The sequence below is a fragment of the Chanodichthys erythropterus genome, chromosome 17, assembly GCF_024489055.1.
Source record: "Chanodichthys erythropterus isolate Z2021 chromosome 17, ASM2448905v1, whole genome shotgun sequence".
In the NCBI taxonomy this organism is placed as follows: Eukaryota; Metazoa; Chordata; class Actinopteri; order Cypriniformes; family Xenocyprididae; genus Chanodichthys; species Chanodichthys erythropterus.
In genome coordinates this window covers 40,974,790-40,994,336 of record NC_090237.1, presented here as the reverse complement: position 1 = coordinate 40,994,336, position 19,547 = coordinate 40,974,790, and the positions used below count along the sequence as shown (strand labels likewise).

The 19,547-nt window shown below is 39.2% G+C and overlaps 1 protein-coding gene across 3 annotated transcripts in view; it reads right to left on the bottom strand.

The window, feature by feature from the left end:
- Positions 1-19,547, bottom strand: part of ift80 (intraflagellar transport 80 homolog (Chlamydomonas)) — a 50,954-nt gene that overhangs the window by 15,298 nt on the left and 16,109 nt on the right. For all 3 annotated transcript variants that reach the window (XM_067365049.1, XM_067365048.1, XM_067365050.1), the window contains exons 4-8: positions 19,022-19,132; positions 17,835-17,903; positions 14,444-14,553; positions 12,881-12,970; positions 12,253-12,390 (exon numbers count right to left, since the gene is read on the bottom strand). In XM_067365049.1, the coding sequence (XP_067221150.1) occupies positions 12,253-12,390; positions 12,881-12,970; positions 14,444-14,553; positions 17,835-17,903; positions 19,022-19,132 (518 nt within the window). The remainder of the gene's footprint in view (positions 1-12,252; positions 12,391-12,880; positions 12,971-14,443; positions 14,554-17,834; positions 17,904-19,021; positions 19,133-19,547) is intronic.

The following is a 19,547-nucleotide window of genomic DNA, read 5'->3' as shown; positions in this document are numbered from 1 at the left end:
AGAGCAGTGAGGTGATGCTGTGATCAAACCACTAAGGCCAATTACCTGGCAACTATAATGATCTGATGTTTTAGCATAACATCTGCCAACTATATTGTGCCAAGTTTTAAAGCATTTGGAGATCCACAAAGATTAGTGAATAATGACTTAAAGTTGGCCTGTGCCCCATCACATGACTTCAGAAGACTTGAAAATAGTGTGCCTTTTTCAAGACCTTCCAAATTTAAGACCTGTTCGTCACTTTAATCATGATCAGGATATGCATGTTCAAGCATGCCAGATTAAAATACAAACACAAAAATTAGTGATGTAAACAATTCATTCAACATTACGATAAAGCAAGATTTGGTCATGTTGAACATATTTAATAAACATATCATATTGAAGCTATTTGATGTGAATGTACAGTCAAACTGTACAGCCACAGCCCACAGAGAGCAGAGAAGCAGAGACGGGAGAAGATGTGCTGTGAGCACCAGTTTTGAAATAAAAGCTGCTGCACCAGAGGCTGGTCTGAGCTGTTATTTTTGCTTTGGTCAGAAGAAGTGAAGCCTGCTGGGTAGTTAAACTGTGTCTGGACTGACTTAAGTGTTTGATTCAAACACCCAGCGGACTGCGGTAAAAATAGAGCCTGAAGGCCCGGGCTGTCAAATCCACTTCTATCAAGTGCTTGAAGCTACACTGCATAACTTCTGGCCTGTGTGAGCATTGTTTTGGTTGTGCTTCGGTGTGCACGTGGATACAGGTCATGTTATTACAGCAGATGAACAGATAAATTCCCTAGAGGTTTGCTGTTTTCAATGATCCATGGTTGATTTTCAGCTTCACGCTAACCGTAGCCAGAGCTGCTTTTCTCTGTGTGTGGACATCAGGCCATTTCATTCATGTTTGCAACTCAAAATGACTGTGTGCAACTGTGAAGAAGTATTTAGGAGCACCAGTGTGACTGACCCGATCAGGTCCGGTTCTGTGGGGTGCTAGAGAAGCACCCTCAGCTGAAACTGATAACAGCACATTGGCCTAACAGATGCAAATGCTCCAGTGTAATACCAGTATTTGTGTCTGAACTCTGGAGAGCGTGGAGAGAGAATGCGTTTTTGCAGCATTGAGCAAATCTGATGATTTCTTGAACACAATGGCCAATCAGAGGCGTTTAAGTTCAAATCTACTCACTGCTCAAACGTTTTAATCCTCTCATTATAACAGAGTGCATGATGTAAATAAGAGATTCACTGTGCAGTCTTCATTGATTATAGTGGGAGTTTGTGATATTGCGATGAACTGAGATGAGTGACAGCTTCTTAATGAAGGGAGATTGCAAATGTAATATTGATTTTATACGACAATTCAGTAAACATGAAATTTGACTTACATTTTAGGAACAGTATTTTGCTAGATGCAGTATTGCAGATTTTGCCAGATTTCGTCAATGAAAATAGTTTCAAACAAAATCACAACTGAACCACTGCACATCTGAATGAATCTGTGTTTTCTAACTAATCTATTGAGTCAATGATTCAATGACCCATTCATAAAGACACTTGCTTTTTTCCTGAATGAATCAGCCGTTTGAACGAATCAACTGAATGAATGATTCAATGATAAAGACAGTGACTTGCCACCCCCTACTGGTGGTTTTAGATTCATTTTTAAAGCATCATTTTAGTTATTTAACTCATTTAATATTTCTATATTCAAAACTTTCTATTTGAAACATTAATCATGAATTCAGATGCATTCATGCCACTTCTGAGCCTCATTAAACAGTCTGTAAATGTTCTTCTGTGCGTCCTCTGCAGTGCAAAGATGAATTTTGTCAGTAATTTATTCTTCCTTATTGTGTCTTATTATTCTAACTCAAATTATAAATATGAAAAAAAATATGACTTTGACATAAAAGATGACATTTGATAAGGTTAGAAAAAATGCCCTTATAAAAATAAACAAACAAACAAACAAGCAAAAAGATCCGTGGCACGTCATTTTAAGGAGTCAAATATTGCCTCATATTGGGAAGGTTAATTTCTGTCATTGATCATAAGGTGCTTCTAAAAAGAAATGTAAGCGTAGAGCCCCGGATGTAACACGACACACACACAGGCGAAGAACACAGTTGCATAAGATATGGCTGCATAAAACAAGGTGATATAAAGGGTTTTTTTTTGGAAAAAGTAGTAATGTTAAGCCTAGTAAAAACATTAGTAAAGTTAAGTGCGTGAGCAGGTTTGCAGTAACAGCTAATCTCTCCTCCAGCTGAACACATTGGGCTCAATGTGTGCAACACATACAACGACACACGAGACCTCTGGAGCTGAGCTCAATGCGTTCAACACACTCCTCTAGAAGAACAGAGAGATAAATCATGCAGGTGTGTGTGTGTGTGGACATGTCATTTAGAGTCAGTTGAGCTGGGTCATCCTGAGGTGCAGGTGTGTGTGTGTGTGTGTGTGTGTGTGTGTGTGTGGAGGACAAAAAGCTGCACAACTCTGCCAACCCTCATAAAACATCCCCACTAACTTTACTCCTCGCTCGTCTAATCGCTTCTTTCTATTCCTCTTGGAATGAAGCGTCTTGGATCTGTTCATGTTACAGGACTGTACGGGAGGAACTGTATGATAGTGTAGGGACATTTCTTGTGTTGTGATGACCTGGTCTAATTTAACACATTTACAAAACGATATACAAAACAAGCAAGTAGTTTCTGCCACCAAGTCAGGATGAACAGAGACAGAAAGTGTTGTACTGTGCTGTGAAGCATGTGACCTCTTCTTCACCTGATGTACATATACAGACAGCGAGAAGTCAGAGTCAGCACACAACAAAGAAACACAGACCAAACAGACACACACTGAAAACTTTATGTCACGGGAATGAAAAATAGTGCTAAGAAAACAGCCGACCATCTCTCTGCCCTCCCATCTGTGTGTGTGTGTGTGTGTGTGTGTGTGTGTGTTTTGGGGGAGGGTCAGTGACATATGTTGTGCTGTAATGACTCCCTGTGGATGTATGTGCTGAATCAGCCCCATTACATCAGACACGTTAGATATGTCTGTCCTGACCCACTCACACACACACACACACACACACACACACACACACACACACACACACACACACTCACACAGAGCGAGTGTTTACACATGCTGTCAGGCAGTAGGGAGGTGAGCTGTGTACATCTGGCACAGCTGGCTTCACTTACATCTGCTATTATTCAGTTACACACAGGACAGATTTGGTGTACACATCCACACACACCTTCTGACATGCTACACACACTGTAAGAGTTCATGCGCAGTGACAGTGTGTGTGTGTGCATATGTGAATCTACATTAGGGGTGTGCAAAATTGTCAGTAATAATAATCAGACAGTATTTTGTGGAGTGTGTAGGTAGGCCTATCTTTACAGGCTGTTTAATGCAGCTCAGAGGTGACCTGAATGCATTTAAACAGCAATTACAATCACATAAATTATGCTGTGGAAAAAATGAAATGATACTTTAACCCCTTAAACCTGAAGTGTCCCGCAAAATAATGTATAATCAAATTACTGAGCAACCACTGACAGCAATAACACAAAACAGGTATCATTTTAAAGTTTAGAGTCTGTGAACTTTACAATGAATGTAGCCAATTTGATTAAATCTAAGTACTGCTGAGTTATTTGCTGAAAAATAATACTAAAAAAAATTCATAATTTAGGAAAAAAAAAAGTTTACTATGTACTCCAATGTGTCAAAAGCATCATACAGCTCAGATAATCATGTGTCATATGTAATTTGAATACGAGTATAATTGTTTTGGGCTTTGACTAAACTTGAACAAGTTTTTGTATGTGAAGCTGCGCAAGACCCATATCTAAATAATAAACCAATGCAGCATTTATATCATGTTTTGGCTTGTAACTTCAATAAACATGCTCCAATTGTGGAAAATTTGACATCATTATTTACAGCAGATTCCCACGATCAATATGAGTCCAACATTCATAACCCAGCATAAACCAGTAAGCCGATCATGAGATATTGATCACAAAATTACGACACATAAAACCCCACAGGCGCACAGATGCTAACTTAAACTAAAATGTAGCTATCACTTGGCATTGTCGCTTATAACTTCATGAAACATGCACAGATTGTAGAAAATGGCATCATTACTAGGGCTACACGGTTTATCGCGATATAATCGCACGCGATATGGCAAAGGCTGCGATTATTTAATGTGTGGCTTGTCAGAGCTGTACGGCTGTGTGAGTACATGTGCTTTCAGATGGATTAGCATTTGGAGCCATAGTTCATTGACAAGCTGCGCAAAAAATAAATAAATAAATAAATAAATAAATAAAAAATATTTTTGCAATTTTCATAATCACACTAAGAATCGCGTTTAGCGATAATTGCGTTCAAGTTCAATGTTATTTTTCGTATTGTGCGATATATTGCGTAGTCCTAATCATTACTTGTAGTGGATTCTCCCGATTGAAATGAGTCCAAGATCATCATAATCCAATAAGCTGATCACGAGTTACTTGAAAGAATGATTTTAATAATGCCCATCAGGGGATGCCAATGGATAAACAAAAAGGCTACCTTGGTTCCAAATGCTGTAACTTTTGATTTGTTTATGGGATCCGCAATTTGATCCAGATACAGCTCACATATAGAGGAACATCACCAAAAAACTGTCCTCCTACCTTATTTATTGGTTTATTTATTGGAGTTATTACATGTCAAATATGAAATATATGTAACATTTTTAATTTTTGTCTTTATCAGCAATTTCTCAGCATGAGAATGTCCAAATTTATTTATTTTTTATTTTAAAATGTAAAAGGTTTTCTTTGAAACAATATCAACCTTTTGACCCTCCTTGCCAGAGATTTGTTATGAGTCATTATTTTCCTGAATGTCACTCAGAAAACAAAAACAAATTAAAAATGCCTACCTTTGTTCCAAATGCTGTAACCTTTGAATGAACCCGCCAGCTTATTTCCTTCATGAGATATTCCATTTTAAATTAGAAAGATACATAAATTTTCCTTTTTTTTCCACTTTTTTTAATTTGCAGTTTCTCAGCATGAGAATGTCCAAATTTAAAAATTTAAAAAGTTTTCTTTCAAACGATATCAACCTTTTGACTCTCCTTGCTATAGTCTTTACTTTTTTGTGTGTCACTCAGAAAAAAAACAAACTCTGAAAGTTTAATACTTAGGTGACACTTTATGATACTTTAAACTTAAATTCACAGTTTTCAGTCATGTGACTGCCATGGAGACCTGGAGGGCAAAACATGCATAAAACTGCATTATAGACTTGTCAATTTTCCAACTCAAAAGAAGAAAAAAAAAAAAAAAAAAAAAAAATGAACAAAATGCAACTTTTGGGCACTTGTGATCCATATCAAGCACGCTTTGTTGTTATGATATGGAATATCCGCGGCACTGTTACTTATAACTGACTTTGCAGGTAATTTGTTTAAGACTAAAAATGTCGACACAATGTGGAATAATTGCTATGTATGTTCGGAGAGCAGCAATATTAATTTCTCATCCGTTTTGTTTCGTTCTCTGCTTGTTGATGTTGTTGTACAGCAAGAATTTTGTGACTGTTGGCCGGTGTTGTATTTGTCCCGCCCCTCCTTCACTCTGATTGGACAGCTGGCTAAAAAGTGACAGTGATGAGTGCAGCGTTTTACTCAAAGTTGAACATTCTTCAGCTCGAGGCGACCAGTAAAAAACGCCCAGCTCTCAGTGCTTAAGCGTGAAAAAGATGCTCAGCGCCTCGTTACGCTCCTGGCGTTTAAAAAACGTGGCGCTCCCATTGAAAATAATTGGAAAAGTACACTAGCTGCTGGAAAAAAACGCTTTGGTGGACACACGGCCTTTAAGTCCTTTATTGTACTAAAACAGTGATATTAAAAGACCAAATTCAGTATAAACCTTATTGAAGATGCAAAGTAAATACAGACAACCAGATGAGCCCAGAATATGAACGCAACATGCTGAATGTTTAAGCGGTTTCTTTATAATGGTTTTCTTTGGAAAAACGCTTAATGAGAAACTGTGCATCGTGTTTATATTCTGGGCTCACCTGTTTGTGTGTACAGAGCATGCATCATCAATAAAGTGTATACTGAATATCACAGTCTTACTACATTAGTACTTAGCACAAACCTGGTAAAAATGACAGGTGGGCAGTGGAGGAAAGCCTTGTTTTGCCCTCCTGGTGGGCGTTCCTCTAAGAGTGCAACGTCATGTGAAAACTATGAATAAGTCATTGAATCATTCACTTAAACGATTCATCCAAAAAGAGAGATTCACGGCTGTCTTTTGCACACCAGCTCTGCTCTGGCTTTGTTTGGTACTATTTTAGTATAGTTGGCGAAACAGCAAATAATAATAAATAACTAAGATGGGAGCATATTTTTCCCACATCTTGAATTTTTTGAGTAGTTCTAACAACAGGCTCCATCACAGTGAATGCGTGATGTGTTTTGATTGTTTTTGAACGAGTGATAATACTTGATAACTGTAAAGCTGGGATCCTACATGTGAAAGTTGAGCTGTGTGTGTGTGTGTGTGTGTGTGTGTGTGTGTGTGTGTGTGTGTGTGTGTGTGTGTGTGTGTGTGTTGTGCGGGTCAGGAGTTTCTCCATCAGTCGCTCATTAAATGACGATATGAGAGATATCTATAATCCCTCGCATGCAACTAGACAGTTACAGATCTTAATGTTAGTTTTGCGGGATTTAACAGCTAAACACATCATCATCATAATAATAAAAACTCTTGGAACAGTCTCTCTGATTATGATATAGCCTTCAGTAATATACTGCATCTGTTAGTGTTGTCATGATCCGTCGTGGATTTTGGTGGTATTGGCTTTGGTATTTTGATGTTAGGTTCATCATGTTGTTTCTGTTGTGTTGATTTCCTCTTTGCCTGGTTTCTGTAGTTTTTAATGTGTTCTTGTTTATTTATCTAATTATGTTCACCTGAGTCTTGTTTAGTTTTACCAGTGTATTTATAGCCCTTAGTTTCCTCATGTCATTGTCTGGTCTTGTGTTTAACTTGCTGTCTCATTGATGTTTGCATTTGGATTACTCCTTGTTTCCTTAGTTTGACCTTTCACTTTAAATAAAGAAGCTGCCTCATTTTCCCCTTTGCTCTTCACCTGCAATGTGACCGGTGTGAAAACAACTCTATCAGACTGAATTTACTGACTTTATTTTTCCTGTGATAAAAGTGTAGTTGTGTTTTTTTTTTCTTTATTTGAACTGTAAAAAGCACAAATCAATTGTGCTAAAATGCTAATTTATAAAACGGTTAGTTCCAATCCTTGATTACGATTGGCTAAGCTGGATTCTAGCCATTGTAAAATACTTTTTTTGAACGATGTGTTGTGCGAGACACTGCAAAAGATGCCAGATGCAAGTGTAATGGTCAAACATGCCTGTGTAGAGCACGTTTACAAAAAAAAGCAGTCAAGTGGAAGTGGTGTTAATTACATTGCTGGCTAGAAGAATTACTATTTGCTATCAATAACATATTCTGTTTTGTGGCAGTGTATTTATTTTATAAAAAAGCTTGCCAGATGTATTCAGTAACCCTCATTGCTTCGTCCTCCTGAATGGCAACACTAAACTGAGACAGGCGAGAGCAGTCAAAGTGAATGTTTAGTGAATGTTTACATAGAAAAACAGCAGAGTGTTATCGTGTCATCTTCACCAGAACTTTATGATTGGCCCAAAGTATTATGACAGTAATTTACTGGTAATGTTACAATGTTCTCATCTAGGAAACTTACCAGAACTGATTTACCGATATTTTTCAAAAGATCCTGTTTGCACAAAGGGCTCCAGACTGCTTTTTGCGGCCATTTTTTGTGCTATTGCCCAACTCTCTTTGATTATGTGCTGCCATTTCTGTTAGCATATGAGAAACATCAAATGGCAAATGCTCCAGAAGCGTAACTCATTCTCTGTTACAAAACCCAAATGTCTCTGTCATTTAAACTAGTTTAAAGCCTGATGAAACAGCACTGACATGAAAGACATTAGAATCTTTCACACATTTAAACACGGTAACACTTCTCCTGTAAATCCACAATGTGCAGAACGTGTTTTTGCTCTTAAATCACAAGAAGCACAATAGTTACAATAGTACTGCAGTTACTATAATGCACAATAGAAACAGCACTGATGAATGTAAAAGAAGGACTGGTCTCAAACGAGAGACACAGAGCAGCGGTCAGACATCCATCTAGTGCTTGAAAACAATTAAAGACAATTGATAGTTCACTGTAAACAGCTCTGACGGGGCTTTACTGGCCCAAAGCTGACTTCTTACATCAGGGCATCCTGAGCTTGTACATGCTTCATATTTTTGTTTATACACAGCATCATACCAGTAATTTACTGGTAATATTACTTCTCATACTAGGAAATTGATTTAGCTGTATTTTTGAAAAGGTCCTGTTCACGCATGATCTCTAAACAGTAATTCCATCCACAAATCATCATTTATCATGGATTTACTGTAGTAGTAACCATGGTATTTTTGACAGAAATGTGGCAAATACAAACCCGATTCCAAAAAAGTTGGGACACTGTACAAATTGTGAATAAAAACAGAATGCAATGATGTGGAAGTTTCAAATGTCAATATTTTATTCAGAATACAACATAGATGACATATCAAATGTTTAAACTGAGAAAATGTATCATTTTAAGGGAAAAATAAGTTTATTTTAAATTTCACGGCATCAACACATCTCAAAAAAGTTGGGACAAGGCCATGTTTTTTTATAACAGTCTGCAAACGTCTGGGGACTGAGGAGACGAGTTGCTCAAGTTTAGGAATAGGAATGTTGTCCTGTTCTTGTCTAATACAGGCTTCTAGTTGCTCAACTGTCTTAGGTCTTCTTTGTCGCATCTTCCTCTTTATGATGCGCCAAATGTTTTCTATGGGTGAAAGATCTGGACTGCAGGCTGGCCATTTCAGTACCCGGATCCTTCTTCTACGCAGCCATGATGTTGTAATTGATGCAGTGTGTGGTCTGGCATTGTCATGTTGGAAAATGCAAGGTCTTCCCTGAAAGAGACGACGTCTGGATGGGAGCATATGTTGTTCTAGAACCTGGATATACCTTTCAGCATTGATGGTGCCTTTCCAGATGTGTAAGCTGCCCATGCCACACGCACTCATGCAACCCCATACCATCAGAGATGCAGGCTTCTGAACTGAGCGCTGATAACAACTTGGGTTGTCCTTGTCCTCTTTAGTCCGGATGACATGGCGTCCCAGTTTTCCAAAAAGAACTTCAAATTTTGATTTGTCTGACCAAAGAACAGTTTTCCACTTTGCCACAGTCCATTTTAAATGAGCCTTGGCCCAGAGAAAACGCCTGTGCTTCTGGATCATGTTTAGATATGGCTTCTTTTTTGACCTATAGAGTTTTAGCCGGCAACGGTGAATGGCACGGTGGATTGGGTTCACCGACAGTGTTTTCTGGAAGTATTCCTGAGCCCATGTTGTGATTTCCATTACAGTAGCATTCCTGTATGTGATGCAGTGCCGTCTAAGGGCCCGAAGATCACGGGCATCCAGTATGGTTTTCCGGCCTTGACCCTTACGCACAGAGATTGTTCCAGATTCTCTGAATCTTTGGATGATATTATTCACTGTAGATGATGATAACTTCAAACTCTTTGCAGTTTTTCTCTGAGAAACTCCTTTCTGATATTGCTCCACTATTTTTCACCGCAGCATTGGGGAATTGGTGATCCTCTGCCCATCTTGACTTCTGAGAGACACTGCCACTCTGAGAGGCTCTTTTTATACCCAATCATGTTGCCAATTGACCTAATAAGTTGCAAATGTATAATGTATTATGCCTATTATGCCTTATATGTACATTTAACTTTTCCAGCCTCTTATCGCTACCTGTCCCAACTTTTTTGGAATGTGTAGCTCTCATGAAATCCAAAATGAGCCAATATTTGGCATGACATTTCAAAATGTCTCACTTTCAACATTTGATATGTTATCTATATTCTATTGTGAATAAAATATAAGATTATGAGATTTGTAAATGATTGCATTCCTTTTTTATTCACAATTTGTTCAGTGTCCCAACTTTTCTGAAATCGGGTTTGTACATTCTGAATGTTATTATATTAATATAGTAATGTATACTGTATTAAGTCTATTACAAGGGAAAGTGAATGTAATTGCAGTACTTTCAGTTCTTTCTTCTGATATATTGCATGTTGAGATAATCATACACCAAATTATTCTGAGGGACATGAAAGTTTTGTGAAAATTATAAATTCTGGTGCTGGCTGGCAACTTATATATATATACTTATATATTTAAAGTAGAAAAAATTATTTAATTAATAGTAGTATACTTAAAAATGCACAAATTCTATATAAATAGTAAACTTTAAGTATGATGTTATTTAAATAAAAAGTATGCTTGCGGTATAAAACTACTAGTTTACTGAGAGTATACTTCAAAGTGTACTTTCATAAACTAAAAAGTGTGCTACAACTATTTAACTAGTAAACTATCAGTATATCTATAAGTTCACTTATAGTATAGTTGCAGTACAAATAAAAAACCTAGCTGTAAGCTAGTTGCGTACTCAAAGTTTACTACTGTTACACTTAAACATTTTACATTTAGTCCCAAGTACTGAAACAGTACACTTACAAGTATAAAACTACTTCATTTGCATTAGTATACTTACAAACACATGAAATTGACTTAAGCATGTATAATGAAATGAACTTGAAGTATACTTATGTTTTGTAAAGATCGACTGGTTTGGTTTTGTCAACTCTAAACCTACTCTGAAACTCATTTCATGTCAAGCTCAACACAACACAAAGCAAGGCAATCAAAGTCCGCTCAAGTAAGTCCTTGGAAACTGAGTGGGTTAATTCTGTCATGGCTGGGGAAGAAGCCAATATCATCTGGGCTCTGACTGTGTCTGAATCAAACATGATGGCAGCAGCAGTGGTCTGAGGGAATGAGTCACACTGACGCTACACACCAGCTGCAAACACTCATAAATACACTGCTGTCCACTGGTATATGAGCATGTGGGCTCACACAACATCACACTCATGTATACTTCAGATACTACAGAGCTTGATAATAACTGATAACAGATCTGATGTAAAGCGATGATTAGTTCATCATGGTAGCTGTAAACTGTAATCTCCTTTATTTATCCAATTCTGTGTCTACCACTTTAACAAAATGAATGAAATACCAGTATAAATTCAGTGAGACATGTTGCCACTGTCACTGATGCTTCATTTCAACCGCAGGAACTGAGCAAAGAGAACCTGTTGCTGATAAAACACAGCCTGACGAATAAAGGTAAAGGGCTCATCTCAGATCATCTCACTAAACTGACAATCCCCAGGCACTGACGTCATGCTCTGATTTACCACATTTCATCCACAGATAATTCAAAATGTGTTACATTAGGAGTAAAGGCACTGCACGTGCACACACATCTGTACCGCATCTGTGATTTGTCTCTGAATTGAGCTGAAAAACTGCAAACGCGTGTTTGTTTAAGTGCTCTGGCACCCGTGTGTGTTTTACTGAGGGGGTTAATGCAGTGAACCGCTGACACAGCACTCCGTATGAAACCCTCACAGCTTTAACCCTTCACCAGTCTGCTCAAACACACACACACACACTCATTACAGGCACAAATATAACTAGACATGTTAGAATATGAGGTGGAAATTCACTATTAGATCAATTCACGAGTTGACATGTACATATAATTCAATATAATAAATGTTATGTGTATTTGGCGTGCTGTCCGGGGGGAGGTCTCCGAGCCTGGAATATTGGCCCGAACCCAGAGTACTCCCCTCGGTGTGGTGAAAATAGATAGAACTGAAGTGAGGAGGGGTGCAGATAAACTCTCAGATGAACAGAGGCAAGTCTGCTGTATTTACACCTCTTGTTATGGTGGAGTTGATTAACTGAATGCTCTCCACCTGAGCTAATCAGGTTAATTATCTGAACCCGCTCCTCCCGAATCTTGTTAATAAAACATCATTAGGTGTATGGATAAGGTTTGAGAGGATCGCCCAGGTGAAATTGTTTTGTGTGACATGATGTGATTCCTTAAAAACAATTTAATACACTAAAACTAGCAACTAGTGGTACAGTTAAGGCACTAATGCTCCAGATTTCACGGGCAGTGAGGAGGATCATACACTTACCCCGGTCTTATCACACAGTCTGAGCGTGTGGAAGGAGCCCATGGCAAAGAGCTCACCGTCTGGAGCCCAGGCCACTGCGGTGATCGGGTAATCATGAGGAGAACTGGAGAAGAGGAGCCGCCCATAGCTGTCCCACACCTGGATGTCACAGAGGATAACACTGGTCACCACTGACCACTGACTGCATGGACATTCAACTAAATATATATATATATATATATATATATATATATATATATATATATATATATATATATATATATTCGCCTTATAATCAGGGTCTAGACTTTTACATGTCAATAACACACCCGCAACAATAGGAGGTGCCACATATGTGTAAAAAGAGTGTGATGTGGTGTGTCAGAGTGTACTGTCAGAAGATCGTGAGCGCAAAAACAGTCTTAAAGTGGACCTATAATGCCCCGTTTACAAGATGTAATATCAGTCTCTGGTGTCTCCAGATTGTGTCTGTGAAGTTTCAGCTCAAAATCCCCCACAGATCATTTATTATAGCTTGTCAAATTTGCCCCTATTTAAGTGTGAGCAAAAAAGTATTTTTACTGTCTTCATAGAAAGCGAAATAACAACCGTTAAGCTCGTTTGCATTGCATTATCAGCATGTGCTCACCTTATATTTGCAGTCTTCTCCTCCTGACAGTATGAGATCATTGACGGCACTCCAGTCCACCTTCAGAATGACTCCATCATGAGCTTTCCACTGCAGACACAGAGGCCAGTTATTTATTATAATTATTACATTCCTGGCAGATGCTATTTTCTAAAGCGACTCACACTTTATTCAGAGTATATTTTCAGTTTTGTCGTAAGTTGATGCATTTGCTGGGAATCGATGCCATGGTAGTTATGTAGACTGTCAATGGAGGGACACTGAGCTCTCGGATTTCGTCAAAAATATCTTAATTTGTGTTCTGAAGATGAATTAAGATCTAACGGGTGTGGAACGACATGAGGGTGAGTAATTGATGTCAGAATTTACATTTTTGGGGGAACTATCCCTTTAAGAATCATCTGACCCTGGGAATGAGTTCTAGGACAAGTATATGATTCTGATGTGAAGTGTGAAGTCTATATTCTGCTCTCTCTAGGAACACTGAGCACACACACACACACACACACACACACACACACACACACACACACACACACACACACACACACACACACACACACACACACTTTTGTTTTTGTGAAATGTGGGGACATTCCACAGGTGTAATGGTTTTCATACTGTACAAACTGTATTTTCTATCCCCCTACACTACTCCTACCCCTAAACCTAACCATCACTGTGCACTTTTACTTTCTCACAAAAACTCATTCTGTGTGATTTATAAGCCTTTTGAAAAGTGGGGACATGGAGTAATGTCCTCACAAGTCACCTCTTTTTGTAATACCTATGTCATTATACACATTTGTGTCCTGATATGTCACAAAAATATGCACACACACACACACACACACACACACACACACACACACACACACACACACACACACACACACAGTCTCTCTCTCTTTCTCAGTCTGTTTTGTTTCCAGAGATCTGAATGCATCACGTTGTGTGTTTTTTGCTGAGTAAATGTGACCCAGCTGTGACATCCCTCCCAACCCCCACCCCTCGGGTCTGACCTCAGCTTGAGCCGAGGAGGTCAAGGGTCATGAGAGGGAGGGGGTCTTTGCAGTAATACTGCTATAACAAAGAAATAGAGACAAATCTCTCGCCATCCCTTCCAACTCAATCATCATGATTAGTTACACCTCACATGAGTCATGTGACATGACCACATCACCGTTTACCCAGCAAACACAGAACATTCGCCTAATGCTAGTATTGGGTTCATGTTTGGTTATTTTTGGGAACTAAATAATAACATTCTAGGAATGTTCTTTTTATGTTTTAACAGAGATGAACCTAACAGAGATTATGTAACCGTTTACAGATAATATAGAACTGAAAACACATCCTACATGTGATGGGCTGTGCTTAACTGCCATGAGAAAATGATTACAAGTCTTACATTTCTTTTGTTTTTTCTTGACTTAAACAAGTCTACCAATTTTCAACCACCTTTGTATTGTCACAATGTCAGCTAAATGACATAACCTGAAATGCTGTGTACCTGAATGTGTGTGTGTCAGTCATCATGCTCTGTGTGAATGTTGTGAGTACCTGCAGGACTTTGGAGCTGGGCTGCAGTGGCTTCACGACCAGCTGCCGACCTGATGTGTACAGAACCCGTCCGGAGTCTGGAGCCCATGCCACCGAGTACACGGGCGTCCCTGTGAAAAACACAGTTCAAAACATGAGTTAACCCGCTCAGAGCGCATATGAACAGACACTGACCAACACATGACCAGTGTGTGAAATGTGAACGTTAAGAAAACAGCTCATTTCAGGCTTACACTGATTAAGAGATCAGGAGGAAGTGGTGCAGCACACCTGGGCTTCTGCTGGAGAACACATGCGGTCACGTAAACCCACAAGAGTGTGTGTGGAGTGTGTACTAAAGTAAGCTGCAAACGGACGCCGCACTCCACTAACACAACGCATGTAAACTTGAACACCGCTTCCATGTCTTGAGCAGCTTTCTTGTGACAAACATTGTTCTGGTGTGCATGTAAACAAACCCAGAGAGCGAGCCAGAGATGTTGACATCTGAGCCGCTCCAGGTGTGTGTGGTTTGTCTCGTGTTGTCATGAGGCTGTAATGAGTTTCCTCTGCTGGCTCCTCCACCCATACTCAAACACACGGCTCAGTCCAGCCTGAAATTTCTCGGCTCACAAGATCTCCCACTTCTTACCTGAACCTGACATGCATAAATTATATAAACACTTTAGTTTAGGGTCCAGTTCTCACTAGGAACTAGTTGCTTATTATCATGCATATGCTGTTTATTAGTACTTATAAGGCAGATATTAATGCCTTATTCTGCATGATCATATTCTACATCCCATAATACTACCCCATACCTAAACGTAACAACTACCTTACTAACTATTAATAAGCAGTAATTAAGAGTTTATTGAGGGAAAAGTTGTAGTTAATAGTGAGAACTGGACCCTGATCTAAAGTGTGACCTTTTGTTTTTTTAAAAAGAAAAACCTGACCCGAAACAGACACGATAAAAACAGACACGAGTCAGACATTTTTTTCAAACCCACAGCCCTACACGTGGCAAGAGGGGACTTTTTCAACTGGGTGTGAAACAGACTAAAATCAGAGATGACAAATAAGAAACACCACGGCAGGTGTAGGTGTAGATCTTCCAAGCTTATTAGTACATACAATTCATCTCTGATCCTTACTCTAGCTATGTTTTTAACCCATGTTGCCAGAAGTCAGATAATGCAGCTTAAGCTTTATGTAGAAAATGTGAGAGAAAATGTTTTTCATTGGATTTTCACAAAGTTTTCATTTTTGTTCAATTGATTTTGTTCATTATTTTGGCATCAGTTGCTTTTAGTTGGTCTTCTATAATCGATATTTGGCCATGGTACATAGTTTTTTCCACTTGGAAGAGCAATTCCAAGGATAAAATGCTGAATATTGCACTTCAAAAAACAAGGATTTCATGTGTACTTTAAAGGGGACTGATAATGCTCACTTGGGTGTGAACAAAAACACACAGTTTTAGTGTGTGTTCCTTTAAATGCAAATGAGCTGCTGCTTCCGCCCCCTTTCCAGAAGAGGGTGGAGCTTTAACAGCTCAACAACAACAAAGCTGGAGAGTCTCACGCAGCCAAAATGAGGATTGTCAGTAACGGTGTTCAGCCTTACATTGTTCAAACCGGAGTCGACACTGATGGAGAGACTCAGGAAGAAGTTACAACTTTTAGAATGAAAGTGGATTAGTGATGTCACCAACCCAGGAAGAAGCTTGTTGTAGTCCCTACCAGCCGTTTGTTGTAGTCCTTAAAAAGTGATTTCTGTAAAAGAAAATATCTCTCTTTGCATTGAACTTTGAGGGCCCTATAATACACCTGGCGCAATGCGACGCAAGGCGCAGCGCAAGTGTGTTTGCTAGTTTGCGTCCGGCGCCGTTCGCGTTTTCCCGTTCAGCGCCACGTCTTTAAATTAGTAAATGCATTTGCGCCAGTTAGTGCGCCCATGGGCGTGCTGGTCTAAAACAGAGGTGTGTTCAGGCGCATTGCCGGCGCATTGCTATATTAAGGAGCTGAAAATAGACTGCGCCATAGACCAACTCAAACCTGGTCTAAAGTCTAAAGCCAATGGCGCAATATTTTTTTGTTAGAGTGCGTTGGTAGAAACTGCGCCTCTGGGCGCGTCGACTTTGCTTATTACACACAGGGATGCGCATCACACAAACATGCCAAATATTAAAAACAAAAGGATTACAGTGTAAAAGAATATTATTGTGTAGGCTACATAAATATAAAAATGTAACTTCGTTTACCTTCTAACTAAACGTTTAACTTCGCGCACGAGCAGATCGGTTTCTTCGCTTGAAAAGCGTTCAGCTTTTCCGCCAACAAATTCCACCATGTAAATAGCAATCCGCCATGGCGCGAGCGCATCTCGCTCTTAAAGGGAATGGGAGATGACACTCTGATTGGTTTATTGAACGTTACACCCATTATTAAGAGAATAGGGAACAACCCATTTCAAAAATGCGCCCCGGCGCACGGACCGTTTTTCTGTCGTTAAAATAGCAAAAGTGGATTTGGACACGCCCTGAGTGCACCTGCGCCGTGCGCTTTACACTTTGCGTTTAGATCGTTAAAATAGGGCCCTGAGCGTCGTAACTTTGCAGATGTTGTTTATGATCAAACAGCAACATTACACACTAACTAAAGTTAAATCATAATCAAGGACCCCTTTAATATAAAAAAGAAAGTCCCGCACTAATTGTTTCCAATGCCTCAGACATCATAGAATGACATTTGTTTTAAATTATAAAATATTATTAGACGTCCAGAACGGAACAGAATGGAAGGTTGACATATTTTAAAAGAATTTGAGTTTCTCGGGTCTATTCAGTAAAACACATTTATTGATAATTACCTGAGACCCAATGCTACTAATGTCAGTCCCAACCAGTCTTGCACCTAAATCCGCTCGTGTCTCGGGTCAGACCTCGGTTTTCAGATCAAAGCCGTGAAGACCTCTCACTGAGAGACTCTCAAACACTGTGAGCATGTTTGTGCTGGAAATTAAATGTCCAGCTAATGGACAGAAGGCCTATACGTGGATTGTGTTACACAGACTTCTCGTAATAACCTCATTAGAATGTGTCTCTCATGTTTGATATTGGATTTTCACAGCAAATCAAATCAAGACACTAAAGAAGGTTTCTCTACAGTTCATGTTTTAAGTGCTTGGTCAGCGGGGTCAAGCACAATGTTCACTGAATAAAACACTCAAATAATATTTTCTTTTGTGCTTTGCAGAAGACTGAAAGTCATACAGGTTTGGAAAATCATGAGCCTACATCAAGTGTTAGAAAAAGTGTATGATTCAGAGAGACAGCAACGCTGCTATTTGACAAAGCTGATTTCTGAGAGATGCAAAAGAAAGTTTGATTGTGTGTGTGTGTGTGTACCTTGTTGGGCTAGAGTTGACCTCAGCATCCCACTCTTAGACCAGATCTTGAGCTGTCCATCTTCACCAGCTGACACACAAAGAAAAACACAAAAAGTCTGACCTGTGTGCTTAAAGTCAGCTTGTACCCATTTTACTTTCATATTCAGGATAATCAACAAGGAAACAAAACTAAACAGTGGGACTTTATCCATGAGGAATTATTGGATGATGAAAAGTGCCTCTATTCGACGGGTGGCTGAAAACAAGAGCTACACATACAGGTGGCTTCTTTCATTAACTGTTCAAATAGGGACTTTAGAGGCATAATCGACACTATGACTGTCTGTAACGATATCACTTCCCTTACAGCTGCTTTGAAACAATGTGTGTTGAGAAAAGTGTTATACAAAACATAGCATATATTGGCTCATGTTGGGGATTAATTTCTCAATTGTATGAAAGAAATAAAGTCATACAGGTTTGGAACAAAAGGGCCTTTTCGGGTGAAATTTTGCAATGTCACACTTCCCACACAAACAGATCCCTAGAGCAGTGGTTTTCAATTAAAGTTCCAGTCTCTATTTTTGCTGCATTCTCATTTTCTGCAGCATTTAAGCAAAAGTATCTATTTTTCTGCTTACAGTGCTTCTGCTACCATTGTTAAGATATCGCGTCATCTGCAGGTCTTAATGCGGCGCTTTACGTCTTTAGCTGGAGAGAGAACATGCACGGAGCGGAAAGGGCTTGAATGAAGCGTGTTTGGCTCTAGATAAATATTAGAGGAAGTAGTGCCAAAAGATCATTATCGTAAACAACGCTGAGCGCTTGTGATGTGTACCGCTCCGCTGTTTTGATGCATGGCTCACTTTAATCTGTAGAATCGGTAAAATGGTGCAATTATGTCCTGCGGTCCGCCATTTGAATACCACTGCCCTAGAGTAACTTACTGTTCAGAACTCAAAAACAGGTAATAATGTGAGACTAATAAGCTAAATGTTTTTTTTTTTTGTCGTGGCCAGAATATGTGTAATTTATAACAATTACTAATTTTCATCAACACAACTTCATTTTGACTGGTCTGCTCTTAGTCTGTGAGAGTAAGCAGCTCTGTGCGGTTTTACTGTTGATTTTTTTCCTTCAGCTCTGTGTGTTGTATGGAGCTGAATGTCTTCAGATGAAGTCTGTTGAGGGTGTGTATTGATGAACCTGTGATAAGAGCGGTTCCGTCATGATTCCAGCGTCCAGCCAGAACGGCTCCTCGATGGGCCTCCACACTCTTCTCTATACGGCCCGATTTAGACACCAGGTGGAGTTTACCTACACAACACAACAGCACACAGTCAGTCTGCAGAGAGAGGACACCACACTCTGCTCACAAACACTAGACGAGCGTAGCAAACCAAAGAAGATGAGGACAGAAATCTTAATAACAGTACTGTAAAGGCCTGTTCACACCAGAACAATAACTCTAATCATAACTATATTAGTGCCCACACATCAATGCACAATAACGATCTGAAGTGCTCTCTGCACTTACGTCACCTGCTGCTTTAAATGCTTGAGCCTTTGAAGTCTAGTGGATTCTGATTGGCTGAAAGTGATCCAATGATATTGTGTTGTTATCACTGCAGCTGTGGTGTGGACTTCCCTATTCTCATAGAATAACTAATAAACCTTTATAGTTGTAGTTATCATCCTCAGTGTGAACGGGGCTTAAAGAAGTAAAGCTTCA